A 20,564-nucleotide genomic window follows, 5' to 3' on the forward strand; every position below is an offset into this window, starting at 1 on the left:
ATGGAGGCGGATGGCCATACATTTCCCGGGGCCACCCTAATCGGATAGACACTGGCATGATGTGTGGGGCGCGTCGCCGCAAAAGTAAATAAATAACAGTAAAACAATCGACGAGCAGAAAAAACGGCGACCGCCGAGAGGACCGTCTCGACCGTCTCGACGAAGCGCCACGCACGCCTGGGCCGCAGCACCCCCTGCAGCGGTTCGGAAGAGTCGCTGCGTCGCTCTGTCTCTGTCGCACTCGTGGAGATCTCCGTACGGGTGCGAGAGAGACGGAGCGATAAACAGAACGGGCCAGGACGAAATGATATGTGCGGCGTGGCGACGCGTCCGTGTCTCGGGGATTCGGCGGGATGCATTATCCATCAGCCATACCTTTCCTCTATTTCGTCCTTCTTTTTTGTGATTTCCAATTACTATGTCCACTGCAGACTGCTATGTCTCTCTCGCACTCGTGGAGTGTTCCGTCTGGGTGCGAGAGAGACAGAGGGACGAAAGCGACTGTCGGGATCAGCCCTGGCTGGGCCCGACTTGGGCTGAGTCCCTCGCGCTGTTTCTCCCCGATCGTCTTTGCCGCGCTTGGCGCGAAAAATGCGCCTTAAATCCGGCCGATCCTTCACCGTTTGTCTCGTCGTCTATTTAGAGCCAATATACGCGCCGGGGACGACGGCCAGGCCCCCGCAGAAACGGTCCATTAAATTTGCCCAATTAAACGTGGAGAAAAATGACAGCCATCAACTCACCTCACTACGTCCCGCGCGCTGCGCTGCAGACTGATTCCGAGAGTCCTTCCCGTCGCTCTGTCTCTTTCGCACCCATACGGGAAGCCCCAGGAGTGCGAGAGAGACAGAGCGACCAGTGTGCCGGCGCCGCGTCCCGCCACGCCTAGCCCGGGGAAAGACAGGCAGAGCCATTTTAATCTGCGCCCGTTCAAAAGAAGGCGGCAAAGTTGCGCGCGGGGGAAGCCCAATTTAAAACCCGCCGGCTTACCGTCCGTCTGACACACGCAACCCACGTCTTGGGAGTTTGGAAAGGGAGCGGCGACTACCTACACCACGAAAAGAGTCTCGCTGTCGGCCAACTCCGTGCAACACCATAGACAGCAGGAAGACCAGGTCGCAGGACTAACGCAACCTGAACTACCAACACTGCCGCCATAACACAGAGGGCCAAAGAATCCGGACGCGTTTTGAGCTCCAGGGTCGCTAAACAGGACTCGAACCGAGCGTGTGACCCGAGGGGGAAACGACTGAGAAATTTTGTGTACATCGGATAGGGATAACCGGATAAACCGCGGATTACCTCCGGATTACATCAAAAAATTTCCAGATTACCGTTGGATTGCGCCGGATTACCCCGATACCTCAGAATTTCCCCGGATTACCTCAGAATTGCCCGGATTACTTCGAAATTTCTGGTTATCCGGATAGCGGATAACCAATTTGGCTGTACATCGGTACCGAAGTCTTTCCCCCCCTCGGTGGACCTCCACGGAATGGATTGCTCTCCGAACGAGGAATCCATTGGTGGGGTCACACGCTCGATTCGAGTCCAGTTTAGCGACTCTGGAGCTCAAACCGCGTCTAGAGTTTTGACCCACTGTGCGTCCGGCAAACTCCATGCATGACCAAGGGTAGCGAGAGTAGGCAGCGAGACCAAGGTCGCACGACTAACCAGAGAAAATGGTTTTCCTAAGAGTGGGAGCGACAGTGAAATGGCGCGGAAAATTCGGAAAGGCGCGCCTGAGCGTGCGGGTCGGAGATCCGAGAGGGCGGACACCGAGCGTGCCGCGCACGCAGACCGGCCGGCCCACTGTCGGGGCCTTTTTGCGGGAATTGATGTTGTCCCGGAAACCCGGGGCATTCATCTCTGACAGTGTGACCCTGGCACCTTTGCCTGATTAGCGGGCCTCGCCCTTAAAACATCGCCCGAAAAAACGAAACAAAGGAAAAGAGATAACACAGCACATCTCTCGCTAAGTGGGAAATATTATGGACATAACGGACTGGCGCCTGGGCAGTGCCTGGGCAGGCGGGACAGAGACGGAAGATTCTATTGTGATTAGGTTCGGGCTTGGCTAGCCGGCCCGCCCAGCCAGGACCCCGCCCTAATGCCTGCGATTAATCTAGGGACGCCATATTGTGGGCCGCGACACGATACGGACAAGAAATGATAATAAAAAGGGCGAGTGAAATTAATCCGGCTTGTTTTTGTTTTTGTCTTTGTTTTTCGCCTCTGACGTGGGCCTCGGCCGGCCTCGCACGCGTCCCCGGGGACGCCAAGTCGATGGTGTGCCGCCGCGTGGCCTCTGGGACGCGGCCACGCCCCGATAGACGCCGTGAGTGACCACCGCTGACCGCGACGCTGACGGCGAGCTGACGGCGGGCTGACGGCGAGCTGACACGCTGACAAGCAGCCCCACGCCCCCCAGTTACCGCCGGCGGCGGCTTTCTCCCAAACGACTTTCCCGCCGGAAAGAAAAACCCAGCGCGTAGCCGCGCACGCATATCGGCTTCCCAGGTGGAAAAAGTACTAAATGCCCACGGGGAGGTGAGGTTATGGCGGGCCGCTTCGGGGCGTCCGTTTATATGCGAGCTGCAGCCGGCCCACAGTGGGCCAGAAGACCGGTGGAGGCGGCCAAAACTCTAGACGCGTTTTCAGCTCCAGAGTCACTAAACAGGCCTCGAACCGAACGTGTGACCCCACCAATGGATTCCACGTTCTGAGAGCAATCCATTGGTGGGGTCACACGTTCAGTTCGAGTCCCATTTAGCGACTCTGGAGCTCAAAACGCGTCTAGAGTTTTGGCCGCCGCCACCGGTCTTCTGGCCCACTGTGCGGCCTGGCCTGGCTTGGCCTGGCCTCGCGCGGCGTGGCATGCAGAAAAGAATATCATTCACACACGTACAGACAGATAAGGAAGTACATTAGTGCAATGTATGCAAACAGAGTTTCGCAGCGCCGAGGGCCGGCAAGGCACCGCAAGGGACTGCAATGGCCGCCAACGCAGCGAATGCAATTACTTGGATATTTTAGTGCTTCGCGCCGCCGCCAGCAGCGCCAGCTGGTCGAGCTGGTCAACCCACGCCGATCCCGCGCATTTCTTTCCAGGGCTCAGAGAAAGGCCAGTGCAGGCGGTGCAAACTCAATCAACGGGGAGCCAATGACGCGCTCGGCGCTGAGTGGGCCAGGAAACCGGCACCGGCGGCCAAAACTCTAGACGCGTTTTGAGCTCCAGAGTCACTAAACAGAACTCGAATCGAACGGGTGCCCCCACCGATGGATATTGGTGGGGTCACACGTTCGATTCGAGTACCATTTAGCAGACTCAGGAGCTACAAAACGCGTCTCGGATTTTTACCGCCTCCGCCGGTCTCCTGGCCGCGGCGTTTCTTTGTAGAAGGCGCAGAGAAAAGCCGGTGTAGGCCGCGGTACAAACTCAATCAACAGGGAGCCAATCAGGCGCTCACGGAGTAAAATTTGGGCGCTTTGCGGAGTAGTGCGAGTTTAGTGTGTAGTGCCTGCCGGCGGCCTGGCCCATCGGGAGGCGCGAAAGGGGAAGCCAGACGAAAAGAGAGAGGGCTCTGCCTTTTGACGCGGGCCGGGCCGGGCCGGGCCGCATCCTTTGGCCGGCTGCCTGCCTCACTGCCATTCATGCGAACCTCATCCCCATCCGCTCCGAGGCCGGCGCTGTGGACTCATTCCGAGAGTCGCTTTCGTAACTCTGTCTCGCTCGCACCTACACGCGACGCCCCGTGAGTGCGAGAGAGACACAGCGACGAGAACGACTCTCGGAATCAGTCTGCTGCCTGCCTTTACCGGCGATAATGGGCCAAAGTCGGGCCGTGTGTCGCTGTGTACAGTGTAGCAGCACGCAGTGTACCACGCAGTGTAGCATTCTGTATAAATATCCTCGTTCATCCCTCTCGGCCCGAATTCCCTTCCCTGAAAGGCGGGCGATGGCGGCGCGGCGCACGGCGAGCCGCGCTTTTAGGACGCAGCAGGAATTCATTCGACTCATTCCGGGCAGGTAGGCTGCGCGTCGAATCCTCTGACGGCCCGCTCTGATGAAGGGGTTGATGGAGGAGGCGGGGCCGACGCACAGTGGGCCGGAAGGGCGGTGGAGGCGGCCGAAATCCCGGACGCGTTTTGAGCTCCAGAGTCGCTAAACGGGACTCGAAGCGAACGTGTGACCCCACCCATGGATTGCGTCCCGCACGAGGAATCCATTGGTGGGGTCACACGTTCGCTTCGAGGCCTCTTTAGCGACTCTGGAGCTCAAAACGCGTTTAGAGGTTTGGCTGCCGGCGCCGGTCGTCTGGCCCACTATGCGACGGGGACCCCTTTTCGTTTCGACAGCACCGGATTCCTCCTCGTCGCGCACGACGTTGGCGGCGTGTGTGAGGTCGCGTGTGGCTTCGTTTAGCTCCTGATTAAGGAGGCGTGACGATGATTTGTGCCGGGTTGGCCGACACGGCCACCCCGCCCCGCCCCGCCCCGCCGCACCCCGCCCCGCCACGCCACGCGATAGAGTTGATATGTGTCCTTGCAACCAGGTGACCAACCGCGCACCGTGCAGTCCACCGGTGTGAAATCCATTTTAGTTTCCGTTTTTGTTTTACTTCTGTTTCTGCGCGGACTGCAGGCCGGTCGAGCAGGCGACCCGCCCCGCCATACCACCAGCAGCCTGAATCGCTTTAGTCGCTCTGTCTCTCTCTCGCACTCACGCGGCGTGCCGTACAGCTGCGAGCGAGACAGAGCGACGAAAACGACTCTCGGAATCAGTCTGCAGGGTCCCTAGGTGTGGTCGAGTGAGAGATGCGACTCGGACTCGGGGTCATTGGACGCGATTCGAGCACCTGGGGACACGCGAAGCCGCGAAGCGACGCCACTCTTATCGCCGCAACTGCGGGGACCGTCCGCAAATGACGTAACGACTTCCATAGCCCTGTCCCTGTTGCACCTCACGGACTGCCAGTGAGTGTGAGAGAGACAGACGGACGTTACGGACGAACCCTTATCTCCGCGGGTCGTCTAAGTGGAGTCCGATGAGGTGGGTCTGCGGGCAGGGACGTATTTTCGGCCGTCGGGTTGTTGGTCTTCCTTTTTATCAGGTCAAGCACTATACAAAACAAAACAAAAAGTTGAAAAAAATGTTTGCGAACGGGGATTTGAACCTCGGCCCACCTGTCCTTTGCTATCGCCCCTGCGCGGTCACGCCGGTACACGCGGCAGATCGGCAGATAATGACAGACGGTTTCGTGATACTCCAGCGAGGGTTGGTCAGAAATTAAATCGCGTGACGTCACACGTCGACACACGCGATCGGGGGCGTGCGGCGTGCGTAGATCACGACCCCGATGGCCCTGCGTCGCGGTGGAGGTGGCGCGCCATGGCGGGTCGGAGGTCATCAGTCATTCAGGGAATGGGCAGCCGGACAGTCCGATGGGCAGTCCGATGGACAGCGCGTGGAGTGGAGGGACGAGCACGCCAGGGGTGTGACGGAGCGACGGACACGCGACGGACACACGGCGAACACGTGACGGACACGCGACGAACACGGGACGGACACAAGACAAACACGTGACGGACACGAGACAAACACGTAACGGATGACACGCGACGAACACGTGACGGACACGCGACGAACACGTGACGGACACGCGACGAACACGTGACGACGCGACAAACACATGACGGACACGCGATGCACAGTGGGCCTACCGGCGGCCAAAACTCAAGACGCGTTTTGAGCTCCAGAGTCGCTAAACAGGTCTCGAACCAAACGTGTGACCCCACCAATGGATTCCTCGTCCGGAGAGCAATCCATTGGTGGGGTCACACGTTCGGTTCGAGTCCAATTTAGAGACTCAGGAGCTCAAAACGCGTCCGAGATTTTGACCACCTCCACCGGCCTTCTGACCCACTGTGCGACGGACACGCGGCGGACACGGCAGCCCTCGAAAGCGCGAGCAGCGACCAACGAGCCGATAAGCAGACCGGCGTAATATGTTGGTATGAAAATAACGAGCTATTTTCGTTCCGTTTCGCCTTATCCTTTTTTATTTTCTCCTCGCGGTGACCTTGGGGGCCGTCGTGGAATAAAGAGGAAAGAGTGTAGCGTGATTACTCATTTCCCCCGTCCGGAGATCGCGTCGCTCGGCGTCACCAGAAGAAAGGACAAATTCGAGCGGCTCTTAGTGGGTGATACATAGCGGCAAAAAAAAACCCTAACCTTTTCTTTTCATTTTTTTTTGGTGAGAACGTTGCATATAGGAGGGGCCTTGGGTTTTTCCAGGCCGGCGATCCACTTGGCGAGCCGGGCGCAGCGCACACATCGTCCAGGACTTGGTCCAGGATCGCCCGGCGCGGCCAGCCTCGGCCTGCAGGGCTTGATGAGCTGCTGCGCTGTCCCTGGGCCATAAATGATGGAGCATCTCTTAATACTCGTGGAATCAACCAGCCCAGGGTGGGGCAGGGGCGGGCGAAAAGGGAACGCCCGGATTCCCAGATAGCCAACGCACATACTGATGTACGAAAAGGTGCACACGTGCTGGACGGAGAGAGGAGAGAGAGAGAAAGGAGAGAGAGAGAGAGAGAGAGAGAGAGAGAGAGAGAGAGAGAGAGAGAGAGAGAGAGAGAGAGAGAGAGAGAGAGAGAGAGAGAGAGAGAGAGAGAGAGGAAAGGGAGAGGGAGGGAGGGTTCGCTCGTATGGGCATACGTGGACGGGAAGTCCCTCGCCGCTCCGCCGCTCCGCATGCATGCATTATTCCCGCTTTCTTCACGTGCCTCTTTGTTTCGCTAATTGTTTGTCGGCCACAGAAAGGGATAACGCGCGCGGAGGGAGAAAGAAGGAGGGAAAGATAGAGGGGGAGGGGCGGGGGTTGTTAGCGGAGAAGAATCTTATTCATGAACAGGCCCCGGTCCGTGGCACGGCCAGGACGGGGGCGGGGCGGGGCGGGGCGGGTAGCACCTCGGCTCCAAACGGAGCGCGGGGCGGCACGGACAGCGCACCATTAGGACGCACGCCGCATCGGAAGGGCGCATGCACGCACGCACAAACACACACATGCACACACACACACACACTCACACACACACACACACACACCTCTGCGCCCCACCTGCCCTATCTAGGCGATGTGAGGCTGGCCTAATGACCCAGATCGAAGCCTTGACGGCATTGGCTTGGCGGATCGTAGAGCGGGACTTAGGGTTGGGGCTGGAGGTGGGGGCTGGAGGAGCGAGGGTGTGAGAGTGCATGGCACTGCATGGCCGCCTAGCGGGTCGTTTCAAGGAACACCGGATCCCCCCGTACAGGAAGGAAGGCGGCGCCCATGGGCCAAAGCCTCCCGTCCGCTAGTTTATAATCTTTTTGTGTAATTCTTGTAATCCCTCCTCTTCCGAGCAATGACCAGGCCACACCCCCCACACCACCACCACCTTTTGTTTGGGGTCGGCCACCCCACCCCCCTCTCTCTCTCTCTCTCTCTCTCTCTCTCTCTCTCTCTCTCTCTCTCCTCAAACACACACACACACACAAACGCTCACACACACACACACACACACACAACGCCCCGGTCAAGTTGGACCCAAACGAGAAAAGGAGAAGGATACGTCGACATTATGCACGAACGGGCACACACACACACGCACACACACACGCACACGCACACACACACGCAGACGACCCTTTCTAGCGACGAACCCGGCGGGCGTTGTTGGTGGTGGTGGGGCTCCAGGCAACACATGCAGACTTAGTAAATATTCTTATCATGAGCAGGCGTTTTTTTTTTGTTTCAGTATTTTCGTCACGGTCTCAAATTTGGGCAAAATCCTTTTTCATCTCACCCCCTTGCTTTAATTAATGTACTTTGACCTAATACAGGGCCATTTGGGCAACATGACACTGTCACCAGATCCCGGCCGGGCGTTCCAAGGGGCGTTCCAAGGGGCATCCAAGGGGCGTTCTCAATAAAACTTAAATTTATTCGACGTTCAGCCTCGCCGGCCGGCCAGCGCAGCAGCAGCCGGGGTACAGCGAGGCGACGCGGGGCGACCGCCGCGCTGGCACGCTGGCACGGCCCGCCCGTTAAAAACATTGGCAAGGAAGCGGGTAAAAAACGGGAGCCATTAAAAAGAGGGCAGTATAAGATATCAACCCTTCACCCGGGCCGCGGCCTGCGCCCTGCCGGCACTGCCGGCCCGGGCCGGCCCGGGCACCCCTGAGGATGTGCCGCCCAGCATATTGCCTGCGAGGAGACTGCCGAGCGAAGAGTCGGTTCGTCGCTCTGTCTCTGTCGCACTCATGGGGCTCTCCGTGAGGGTGCGAGAGAGACAGAGCGACGAACCGATCTTCTGAAGCGTTCCGAGACCGCCGAGACTCGATGGCTCTCGCGCGGCACGGCAGCACGGCCACCGCCATTTAATTTAATTTATCCAAATTCACTGACGTCCCGCTAACTTTTTTCCTCTCTAATTAGAGGATATGGTTAAGTTGTGTTTATCCACGATACCCCTTTTCTTCCCTTCCCTGCTCCTCCGCCTCCGTTCCTCTCATTCGTTCGTTCCGTTTGTTCTTATTAAATTTGTCGCATTTTCGCGCCATTTTAGGTCCGCGACGTGCCGCGAGTGATATTGGCCTACCGGTTTAATTGTGTCGGAAGGGTTAGGTAATTGGCGCTGTAAATACGCGACGTGCTCACCGCCTTCTTTTCTCCTCTTCTTTCTCGTTCTCGGCGACGCTGCGACAAGGCGGTGCCCAAATTGGCGCCAATTCGACGTGCAGGCGCTCCGCTCCGCCCCGCTCGCTCCGTCTCTCTCTGCCCCCGGATGGAGGCTATCTCGTTGCCTTTTTTATCCCGCCTGTCTTTGCTCCTTTCCCGCCCCGGGTTTTATTTGTCAGATCTCAATAGCCGGCCGCAGGGCCGAGCCGAGCCGAGCCGAGCCGGGCCGAGCCGAGCCGAGCCGAGCCGAGCCGAGCCGAGCCGAGCCGAGCCGAGCCGAGCCGAGCCGAGCCGAGCCGCGCGAAATCACAGTGCACAGCGCGGCAGCAGTCGGGCTTTCCGTCTTATTTTGCGTGTGCGATGTTCTTTTGTTGCGGCGGAGGGGAGCAGCCGGCCCGATTTCCTGATAGGGCTGATGTGTTTCGCGGCCAGACCGGCGGGAGAGAGAGAGAGAGAGAGAGAGAGAGAGAGAGAGAGAGAGAGAGAGAGAGAGAGAGAGAGAGAGAGAGAGAGAGAGAGAGAGAGAGAGAGAGAGAGAGAGACCGAAAGGGGGCAGCGTAAAAGCGCAAGCCGCGAATCCACGGAGCAGAATGGTACCATTCCTAACCTACCCTACCATTCTGCTCCGTGGCGAATCTGACCAGCCACTGCTAATCCAGTGGCGGCACGGTTTCACGGTTTTACTGTGCGGTGCCGCCGTGGACCGCCATGCACTGCCATGGACTCAACATGGACCGCACGGGGATCAATGCTTTCCAAGAGTGCGGATCGGGGCGCTTTGTAGTGGCGGCGACGCGCGGCAAAAGGAGGGAAGATTAGAGTGGGCGCGCGTGTGAGAGAGAGAGAGAGAGACTGAGCGCGTGTGGCGGCGACAGAAGGGCCGGCATATTCTAGGGAATAGCAAATTAATGAACAAAAGAAAGAGGCGGGCCTGCACTGAAAAAGACGCGCCGGGCCAAAGGACGACGGCCAGCAGGCATACGGGTACAAAAAGATGTCACTCACGGCCTGGGTGCGGGGGCGTGGCGGGGCGTGGCGGGGCGGGCGGGGCGGGGCGGGGCGGGGCGGGGCGGGGCGGGCGGGGCCACCGCCCGCGTGTAATGTAATGTGCGGACAGTCTCTGAACCGACCGCAGGCGCGCTGCGCGCAGGCGGCGGCACCGCCAGTCGTCCACCTTACCGCCCCCACGGCCCACGGCCCGCGGCCTGCGGGACTGCGCGGCGAAACGACACAGAAAATCCCCTGGAACAAAAGGCGGCGGGGGAAGGCCACCGGATGTGGGCCTGCGGACAAAAGCCGAGAGCGCGCGCCGTTCGAAGGTCGACCAGACCACATCGACGCCGCGGGCCTCCAGAGGACCAGACCTCCACCGCGGCAGGGCAAAGCCTTTTACACCCATTTTACTGCAGCAAGAACAACATCACCAATCATCATTATCAACAACAAAATCATCAAAACAAAAAAACAGCAATTAAACCAGCGACAACAAAATCATCAAAAACCGCAACAAACAACAACAACAACTGTTCTAATCATGGTTTGGTTCAAGGTAAAGTAAGTACGAAGGACTACTCGGTATACTGATACGACTTTACTCTCTATGAGTGCAAGGGGGAATGCACCAGTCCGCACATACAAGCAGGAGACAAAGGACAACAGTTGACAGTCTATGACGTGGCACAAATGATGGCAACATGGTCCACATTGGCGCGAACCTTCAGGTTACACTTAGAACATAAGCCCTGCTGAGTCTCTCCTCAGAACAACAACAACAACAACAACAACAACAACAACAACAACAACAACAACAACCCGACTGTCGTTTTTGCCGATCGCGGAAAAAAGCAGGCCTCAGGACACGCGTGGGGCCTTTTTACCGGCGCGGGCCAGCGACCACCCGCATCCAGCCGTGCCTGGCCGTACCGCCACCAGCACCGAGACACAAAAGCCAAAAGGCCGTCACGCGGGAACGGTGTCGTGGTGGCAATGTTTCCGACCCTTTGTCTCAGATTCGCTACTCGTTCGGTTGCCGCCACTCCTTCTCAACCGCCAACTTGCCATTCTTCTTCTTCTTCTTCTTCTTCTTCTTCTTCTTCTTCTTCTTCTTCTTCTTCTTCTTCTTCTTCTTCTTCTTCTTCTTCTTCTTCTTCTTCTTCTTCTTCTTTCTTCGTTCTTCCGCGGTCGAGTCGCCCTGCCACTCCGTCATAACGACGCAGCATATGCCAAACTTTTTATCCCGCATAGAGGGGCGGAGAAGGAAGAGGAAGCACAAGAATGCCGAGACTAGAACGGCGGCAGCAGCAGCAGCAACCTAAAAAAAAAAGGGAGACAGATATACAGAAAAGAAGGGGAAAGAGAGAGCGAAGCGTCTTGACAGTAGGAAGCGTTCGCTATTCAAATCGCAACGACGGAAAGAAGTTAAGGGCTGGTGGAGGAAGGGGTGGGTGTAGTGGTCGGATAGGGCCCCCCGATAGGAGACACGCGCACACACACACACACCACACACACACACACACACACACACACACACTCTCTCACTCACACACTCTCTCTCACACACACACACACACACACACACACACCACTCACACACACCACACACACACACACACACACACACACACAGTGCGAGGCCCTTTTCGCGCAAATCGTTCCGAAATCAGACAAGCCGGAACACAGAAGGCGGCGGCGGCGCCCTGAAGGCCATGAAGGCCATGAATATGCCGCGAGTCGAATCAAAGACACATTCAGGCGGCGGCTCCGCTTGCCGTGACGGCCGTGCCGGGTGTGGCCGAGGGAGTGCGAGGGAGACGGTGCGCCTGGCGTGGCGGCCGTGCCGGCGGGGCCGCCGAAGGGGTTGTTTGTATCTCTCTCTCGCTCCTCCCCGCGACGCCGCGACGCCGCGACGCCGCGACGCTCGGATGCCCGGATGTCGATGGAGGCGTCCATTTATCATCCAAACCCAGAATGAAGCCAATCTGACCCGCCATTGTGCCTGGGGCGGCGCATTTGCCCGCCAATTTCTTTCTTATTTATTTCGCATTTTTTTCCCCTTCCCTCTCCGAGGCGCCCGCGGGGAGTCAGTGGTCGTCGGACTCCTCGAGGTGTGGGCGTCGGCGTCGACACCGCGGCCACGCTGTTCTTCAGGCGCGGGGCGTTCGTGTCGCCTTCTGTCGAGAGGTTCGTCGCTCTGTCTCTCTCGCACCCGAACGGGCCGCTCCACGAGTGCGAGAGAGACAGAGCGACCAGAAGATCCTTCGGAACCGCTCGGCTGAAGGCGCCGCTCGTCGTCGTCCTCGCCAAGAAGGCCGACGGGGTCCCTTCCGGTGCACGCATTACCCTCGGCCATTACTGTGGGCGAACTCGAATGCGGATACCTGCGGGAGGGGGAGGCGGGCCGGGGGCGGGGCGGGGCGGGGCGGGGCGGGGCGGCCGGCCGCAGAGAGCTTCATCCAACTGACCCCAAAGGAGCCCTTAGCTGCAAAGCGGGCGGTGGCGCGGCGCGGCGGGGCGGCGCGACCACACGGCTCCCACAGACAGTGCAGCTAATATAAAAATATGGCGTGACCGCCGCCGCCTTTCGCCACGCAAAAATTGCATTATGAATTGTGACATCCGCGCCATCCGGGCCAACGAGGCCGAGCCCGGCCCGGGTTTAGAGGTTTAGGGCGGTGGGGCCTCGGGTTCGGGGTTTGGGCGGCGCGCAGCACGCAGCAGCGCGTCCCAGCGGCCGGACTGGCCGGACGCGTTCGGGGCAGTTTGAGGTTTAATGGGTTTAGTTCTTCTTTCGCGGGGCTGCGGTGGCTCCCCTGCGGCGGCCCGCCCTGCATTGCCTTGCAGTGTGCGGCCATGGCTGAGCGGCCAGCGGCTACCGGTCGCGAGTAAAGGCCGGTTTAAAATTTCATTTGCGCGAGGTGGTTTGCCTCGCGCACGCTCCAGCCGCTCCGGCCAGTGCGCCTGTGAACGGAGGGATAGGCAACGCGCAGCGCAGCCGTGTCTCCGTGCGGGCAGCATTGCCTACCTCGCAGGCGGCGTCCCGAAGCGGAGGCGGTCGAAATCTGAGACGCGTTTTGAGCTCCAGAGTCGCTAATCAGGCCTCGAACCGACCGTGTGACTCCACCAACGGATTTCTTGTTCGGAGAGCAATCCATTGGTGGGGTCACACGTTCGGTTCGAGGCCTATTTAGCGACTCTGGAGCTGAAAATGCGTCTCTAGTTTTGGCCGCCTCCACTGGTCTTCTAGCCCTTTGTGTGCCAGCGAGTGCGAGAGAGACGGGAGGCGTTCCGTGGGACGTGCGCGCAGCGTAACCGTGCCTTCGCGTGCGGCCGCGCCGTCTATTTGCGCGACTAATTGCGCAGTGAATGCCACTCGAGTGATTAGTCAAACGAGGCGGACGAAAAATAAGCGGCGCTGCTGAAAACCGGTGTCGCCCGCATACTGGTCCAAATCGTGTCAGGGGCGGATCCAGCGCCGGTCTGAGGGACGGGCGAAGTAGCACTTTCCGACTGCCTAGTAGGGCAACTGGTGGCTTTTAGCCTACCTTTCGGGCGGGCATCTAGAGGGCGGAGGCGGGGGATGTCAAAGCAGGCCTTCCCCCCTCCCCCCCCTCCCAACTGGATCCGCTCCGGGTCCGAGTCGATTCCCATGAACTGAGAGTCGCACTGCGCGCGACCACTCCATTGCAGTCAGGGATCCTTAACTTTCCTCATAAGGGCATCAACGTTATCGTAAGAGTTAAAGTTATTAACCTTAACTTCTGACATCTTTTCAAAAAGGGTAAGTTATTTTTTTGTGTTCTGAATTTGTGTAGAAATACTTTTGGAAGTACTTCCAAAAGTTCGTACCCTTAACCTTTAACGAACATTGTCTTATGTTACGTTATGAAAACAGTGTTAGTTAAATGTTAAGTTAAGTTAAGGATCTCTGATCGCAGTTCGAACCCATCCAGACTGTCCCGGTTCTGCCACACTGCCAACGCGAAAACGAAAACGCGAAAACGAAAACGCGAAAACGAAAACGAAAACGAAAACGCGAAAACGAAAACGCGAAAACGAAAACGCGAAAACGAAAACGCGAAAACGAAAACGAAAACGGAAACGGAAACGGAAACGAAAACGAATACTACAACAAACCAACACCGCGCCATGAAAAAATTCTAAGCTTGAGAATGTTTGTAATCCTTGTGGTTTTGAAACCAGGTTGCAGTTTTTAAACCTACCAAACTTCCACGACACCGAAAGAAAACTATGAGACGACGGGTAACGTAGGTGATTATTGTAAATCGTTGTTTACGAGATAAGAATTCAGTTAACCAGAGTGACCTCTGCGAGCCCGAACCCTGTTATCAGAAAACTCGCTGCCCTGAAGGTTGAGGGGGGAAAAAAGACAGAGACTAGTGCAGCCTTGCTACCCACAAAACACACACACACACACACACACGAGTGAAAAATGCAGCCCGCTAGAATGATAACGGAGAAATATTCGGTGCGCCGCCTCGGCGGTCAGGTGACACCGCCAAGGGACACGGCCTCTCTGCCTCGCCGTGCCTTGCCGTGCCTTGCGGTGTGGTGGCCAGGCAGCGCTAGCAATCCTTGCCTTACAACGTGGTGGAGCAACACCGGTATCGCTCGACACGATTAACGCCGCCTCGGAAGCAGAGAGAGGGAGAGAGAGAGAGAGAGAGAGAGAGAGAGAGAGAGAGAGAGAGAGAGAGAGAGAGAGAGAGAGAGAGAGAGAGGTAAAGAGAGCGAGCAGGATGACGTGTATCTATTCACAATGAACGAACGAACGAGCCCCGCCCGCCTTTGCCCATTGGGTATATATAATGGGAAAGTGGACGGGGCCCTTTTGCATTAAGGATACCCTCAACCCTTTCTCGCTCCCTATCGTACGACGCGCGCGCGCGCACACACACACACACACACACACTGGCGCTCACGCACACGGACGCGCGGACGCCCCGTGCAAAAAGGAGGCCGGAGAGTGTTTTTGATCAAAAAAAGGGTGGATGGAGTCGACGAAATCCCGGAGCGCCCCGCGCAAAGATGGCCGGAGATCAACATAGCTAAACATCCCCACATTACATATCCCTGGCCCGGGCCGTGGCGCCGTCACAGACCGACGGACAACACACACACACACACCACGCTCTCTCTCTCTTACACACACACACACACACACACTCGCAGCGCAGAGGGATGGGCCAGCGGAGATTAGGCGAGAGGGACGGAGCGATGCCGGCCGCACTGAGGCAGAGTGAGACAGCGAGAGAGGGACGGTCTGAATATTTAATCTTTCATTAGCGACTCTTTGAGAACAGAGGCCGGGCCGAGGGGCCGGGCGAGGGTGGGCATGCGGGCTCAAAGGAAGAAATCACCTGTCCGCCCCGCCACGCCCCACCACGCCCCGCCCCGCCAGCACCCCTCGCCATTAAGACCCTGTCAATACCGGTCAGGCGTCAGGCCTAGCCGGAGGCGATACAGCGCGGGAAGATAGCGAAGGTCCTTAAAGATCCTTTCCTTGAGACAGGTCCGAATAATGATTGACTTTTGGGGCACCCCGGGGGGTTCCTTTTCGTTGAGTCCTCTTCCCCAGCACCAAATACCCTGAGCCCAAATAATTGCGGAAGAAAACGAAGAAGACACTTCGGAATCGGTCTGCAGTTACGGGTTGTCCCCCCTCTGTCCGCCCTCAGCAAAAACGCTTCGGCCTGGCTCCCCACCCAGCAGGGTGGGACCCCCATGACCCCGAGAGTCGCTCTGTCTCCCTCGCACTCATGGGGCGTCCCGTAGGTGCGAGAGAGACAGAGCGACGGAAACGACTCTCAGTCTGCAGCCCGGAAGGCCCCGAAGGCCTCGAAGATCGCGGGCACTTCCGTCACCGCGGCACGCCGCGGCACGGGGGTGAAAAATAGGGTGCATCAGCCGCTCCGTCTCTCTCGCACTCCAACGGGCCGCGCCGCGAGTGCGAGAGAGACGGAGCGATCGCATCCCCTTAACTAATGCGGTCCCTGATTATACGCATCGAAAACAAAGGGAGACCTCGGCCGCCCTCCGCCTTACAAGGAAACAAAATTTAATCCGGCGTCAAAAAATCACCATTAGGCGGGCGAGGGGCGTGAAAAATCAATGACAGGTTCCGACGCGATAGAAGGCGCCGCTTTTTTAAGCCTCCGCTTGCTTTTCACTGAACGGGGATGGGGGCGGCTGAGGAGGTCAGACCAGCACTTCAGAAAGTAAGTACACCCTCCAAATTATTTTTTTTTCCGATTTTTTTTCCTTGGCACGGTTGGCGCTATTTTTTATTTATGTGGCGTTGTAGCATTGCATAAATTCACAGCCTTAGGCTGGACGTTCATTTATGTTTTTACGAGCGCGGGGCCCAAATGTATTCATTGTCTTATCGGGGATGCATCCGCGGAACCTCTGCAACGACGCGTCGGGGCGGAGGTCCTGGTGGAGGCCATGGAGGTGGCCGTGGTGGCCGCAGTGAAGGTCGTGAAGGTGGTCATAGTGGTCGTGGTGTCATGGAGGTGGTCGTGTTGGTCCTGGTGGAGGTCATGGAGGTGGTCTTGGTGGTCCTGGTGGAGGTCATGGAGGTGGTCTTAGTGGTCCAGTGGAGGTCATGGAGGTGGTCTTGGTGGTCCTAGTGGAGGTCATGGAGGTGGTCTTGGTGGTCCTGGTGGAGGTCATGGAGGTGGTCTTGGTGGTCCTGGTGGAGGTCATGGAGGTGGTCTTGTTGGTCCTGGTGGAGGTCATGGAGGTGGTCTTGGTGGTCATGGTGGAGGTCATGGAGGTGATCTTGGTGGTCCTGTAGGTGGAAATCAAAGTGGTGGTCGTGGTTAGGCGGCGGCAGTGTTGGCGGGCGGGCGGTGTTGGTGGCATTGGCGGTCGAGAGGCGGTGGTTGTGGTTTTCCGGAACGCAGCCTCTTTCCCGCGCGCTGCCCTCCGGAGCGCGAAAGTTGGGACGCGATTCCCGAAACGGGGAGATTTTTAGTCCGGACTCGCCCGCCGGCTTCGGTAATCACGTGGGCTGAGCCGCACCAGGGCATTAAGGATTATCAAGAGCCTTCCATGGGGCTCCCGAGGGAGTCCATCACGTGTGTGTTGTGTGTGTGGTGTGTGTGTGTGTGTGTGTGTGTGTTGTGTGTGTGTGTGTGTGTGTGTGGTATTACGGGCAGGGTTTTGCCGACGCGTCCCCACGACTTCTGATCTGACCCAAGCCAGGGCCCGTCCCTCAGGTGGCACCGCTGGGCCGGATATAGCCTTCTCGGGCAAATCAAAACAGGCAAAGACTCGTGGGAGCCACCAGGGGCGGCCCCCACCCTCGCCCCCACCCTTGCCCCCACCCAGCCCCCGCCCCTCATCTCGGCACCTCTCACTCAACACCAACAGCAAGACAGCAAGTTCTTCGGCGAGGTCAGTCTTTGGAGGTCCGCGTTGAATTCACGTCATGCCAGTAAGTCCAGCCAGAGAGTCGAAAAAGTGGTTCTTCAAGGCAGGAGGCAAAGGTATGATGACTGTTCGGCAGCCTCCTTGAGGCCATGGACGCCACGCTGAGCTCAGGGGGCCGAAAGACCGCATCTTGAGCACCGCACTTGCGCACATGAGCATACATTATGATGTGCCACGCACGGCCCACTCGGGTTCAAGTACCGACAGCGCGGTTCCCATATTTTCTTCATCATCCCATCAGGCGCGCACACTGAAATAACGTATTAATATCTACAGGCATGTTTTTATCGCAGTGTCGTGGAGGCCCTCTCGCTGCCTATAATGTATCCCCTCGTGCGCCGTCGGCCACTGTGTTGTGTTTCCCGTGTCCTTTGCTGTGGAAAGAGCTCCCGACCGGACACACACGCACACACTCGCACTCTCTCACACGCACACACACACACGCACACGCACACACACACACACGCACACACACACGCGCGCGCGCGCAAGAGTCGGGCCGGCTTCCATTAGCCCCACATAAGAAATCATATCACCATAACGTCATCAATAAGACTTGCCGAGCGACACCCCTCCACGCCTCCGCCCCGCTCCGCCCTCCGGCCGGACGTATAACACGTAACTACACTGTGAAAACAAGGCGGACCGGCCAAAATACGTTGACGACCGCGTAGAGATGGTGTACCTGAAGAGAAATGGACTAATGATAAGAGTTTGCACGCGTGGAGGGGTTCTACGACGGTTCACATATTTTTTTTTCACATACTGAAGTTCTGCCCAAAGTCATTTTGCCTTAACAGTTTCGCACAAATATTTTCACACAAAACACACATTGTGTGAACCGTCGTGTTACCAGTGGAGGCCGAACCTCAGGTAGTCTGGAATTCAATTTCACGACAACCGTCTTTATTTTGAGCAACTCCGCTGCAACACTGCTCCCACATGCTTCCTGCCAGAGCCGCAGACCGGACAGAGCATTAAAGAGGATGATCTTAGAACCACACACTTAAAGCGCTACGAAGTATTTAAGCACGATAGGTACAAACTATTCAGTTTCATACGAAGAAATACTAGTTCGTAAATTTCGAAGTATTTTGTTTGTTAGCTTATTATGCTCAAAATACTTTGGTTGTTAGCTACCGTAAGGACTTAAATAGTTTGTGAGGTTTTCGGAGTGCACCAGCGCAGGCTCAGAGAGCACGGCAAATGTTCTTGCAAAGAGGCCGCCCGAAATCAGCCATAACACAAATTTGAGTCACTCGTCCTAGAGCGAATCGTTCGCCGTGTATGATTAGTTGCAAGTCGAAATGAAGGGGTGGCAGGCGGAGGAGCGGTAAAGTGAGGCAACCTGCTCGTCTTATAAACTCCTTTCCAAGGCCCCTCCCCCTTCCCCTCCCCCTCCCCCTCCCCCGACTGATCCGCACCTGAAAGGCGCCGTGCCTCGCCGCCCCGGATCCCCTATACCTCAAGCAGCGAGTGAATGGCATAGAGACGCGCCGGCACGCACACCCACGCAGACCCACTCACACACACGCGCATAACGCACACTCACACACACACGCACAAGGACGCCGCCATTTCAAATGATTAGGTCGCTGAACAAAAGAGCCGAGCAAAACACGGCGCCGCAAGACGCGCGCTGTGCGAAAGCTCTGATTCCCTCCCAGCGAAGTCCTCGCTTCCAGTGGTGTGCCGGAGCGTGCCCTGCCACTCCGCCTTCCAGACTTCAAGACGGTGGTTCGGATTAGGCCCCCCGACCAATGGGGTCACACATCAGAGCCCCCCCCCCTCTTTTTGGCCGTAGCGGCTTGACAATTTAATTGGGGCTCTATTTGCTATTCCGATCAGGGCTGGCCTCGCCGCGCCTTACGGCCCACCCCGCACCCTGCTCTGCCCCGCCCCGCCCCGCCCCGCCCCGCCAGTCGTTCCTATCACATGCCCTCTGCTGGCCCGCGTCCCGTCGGGCCCTTCGGGGACCGACCCGGCCCGAGGAACTGCGACCCCCAACTACTTGTTCCCCGGATAGTGCTTCGTAAGTGTCGCCATTTTTATTTTCCGTCTCTGTCCGCTCAGTCGGCATCCACGACGATAGGCCCCGCAGAGAGAGAGAGAGAGAGAGAGAGAGAGAGAGAGAGAGAGAGAGAGAGAGAGAGAGAGAGAGAGAGAGAGAGAGAGAGGCGTGCTCGGCGGTGTTTCGCGGACTGACGCGACGCCAGGGAATTCTCGCCTCTTGCTGCCCCATCTGATAACCTGCTCCAATCCCAGGATTGATGGTTCGTTTTTTTTCCGCCCCGCCTCTCGTTGTCGTTGTTGTTGTTATTGTTGTTGTCTCGTTTTGTCTTTGTTTTGTTTGGTGGATCGGCCCCTCCTGAGCCCTCATCGCGCCGTCAACGGTGACGCGCCCCCCTCGGCAGGCTGAGAAGCAGGACAGGTGGCGGACGGCGGCGGGGGCGGAGTAGCTCCAAGGTGGTCGCCTCACCTCCATCATTGATAAAACCAATAAAACCGATTTATTTCTTGTTGAAAAAAATGTAAATAGATGCTGCCAGCGGCGGTCGGTACGGCGGCCAGTGACCAAGTTCCACGCAAGTCACCGTGATTTAAATGACAGTCATGGGCCCGGCCGAGGCATGGCCGAGACACGGCACGGCTGCGGGGGGTCGCGGTGTAGGCCGCCACCCTTGTTCGCAGTGCAGCGGACCGACCGATTAAAATCAATCATAGCTTTTCCACACGCCGACCCGGCCTGGCGCGGCCTGGCGTGCCGACCGGCGGGAACAGTGTATGTATGTGTGTGTGTGTGTGTGTGTGTGTGTGTGTGTGTGTGTGTGTGTGTGTGTGTGTGTGTGTGTGTGTGTGTGTGTGTGTGTGTGTGTGTGTGTGTGTGTGTGTGTGTGTGTTGGTGTGTGAGTGCGTAGTCCACGTGGTAACGCCACGGAAAGCACCCGTCAAGCTTCCTGCTGCGGCCGCCAAACAGGTCACTATTACGGCCCTTTGCTCTTGTGACGTGACAGGCGTTAAATATTGGTCGGTGAAAAAAGAAGGGAAAGAAAGAGTAATTTGACAAGTGATATTTTTGAGTGTGCTGAGGTGCAGCGGCCGCTGCCCGCCCCGCACGCGCCCTCGGCGGGCTGCCTACCCTTCGCTCCGCAGGCGGCGTCCCCTCAGGCTCCCAAAACGGAAACTGAAACGCACCGACTGACCCAGTCCGAACCAGTTCACTCTCAAAAGGAATAAAGAAAAAAAAATCCGAAACGAAGAAACGGCTGTGGAAATCAAGATGAGGCAGAGCGCGTCACGGAACAACGATACGAGAAGCGCCGAAAAACTCTTCTATAATCGCTTCGTCCTAATTTTTTCCCCGCTGTTGCCCTGTCTATCAAA

At 57.5% G+C, this 20,564-nt stretch overlaps 1 protein-coding gene across 1 annotated transcript; it reads left to right on the forward strand.

Moving 5' to 3' along the window:
• Window positions 1–16,190: 16,190 nt before the first annotated feature.
• Window positions 16,191–16,571, forward strand: LOC117642957 (ctenidin-1-like). The gene is made up of 2 exons (XM_034381594.1): window positions 16,191–16,229; window positions 16,335–16,571. Exons 1-2 carry the CDS (start codon window positions 16,191–16,193, stop codon window positions 16,569–16,571), a joined length of 276 nt encoding a protein of 91 aa, XP_034237485.1.
• Window positions 16,572–20,564: the final 3,993 nt, after the last annotated feature.

Source organism: Thrips palmi, unplaced genomic scaffold (assembly GCF_012932325.1).
Source record: "Thrips palmi isolate BJ-2018 unplaced genomic scaffold, TpBJ-2018v1 HiC_scaffold_16, whole genome shotgun sequence".
NCBI classification, from domain to species: Eukaryota; Metazoa; Arthropoda; class Insecta; order Thysanoptera; family Thripidae; genus Thrips; species Thrips palmi.

Bases quoted from the DNA above. Each gene is read 5' to 3' on its own strand.
- LOC117642957 (XM_034381594.1), top strand. From the start codon at position 16,191: ATGGAGGTGGCCGTGGTGGCCGCAGTGAAGGTCGTGAAG. The intron at 16,230-16,334 runs GTGGTCATAGTG...AGGTGGTCTTAG, and splicing joins CCGCAGTGAAGGTCGTGAAG to TGGTCCAGTGGAGGTCATGG.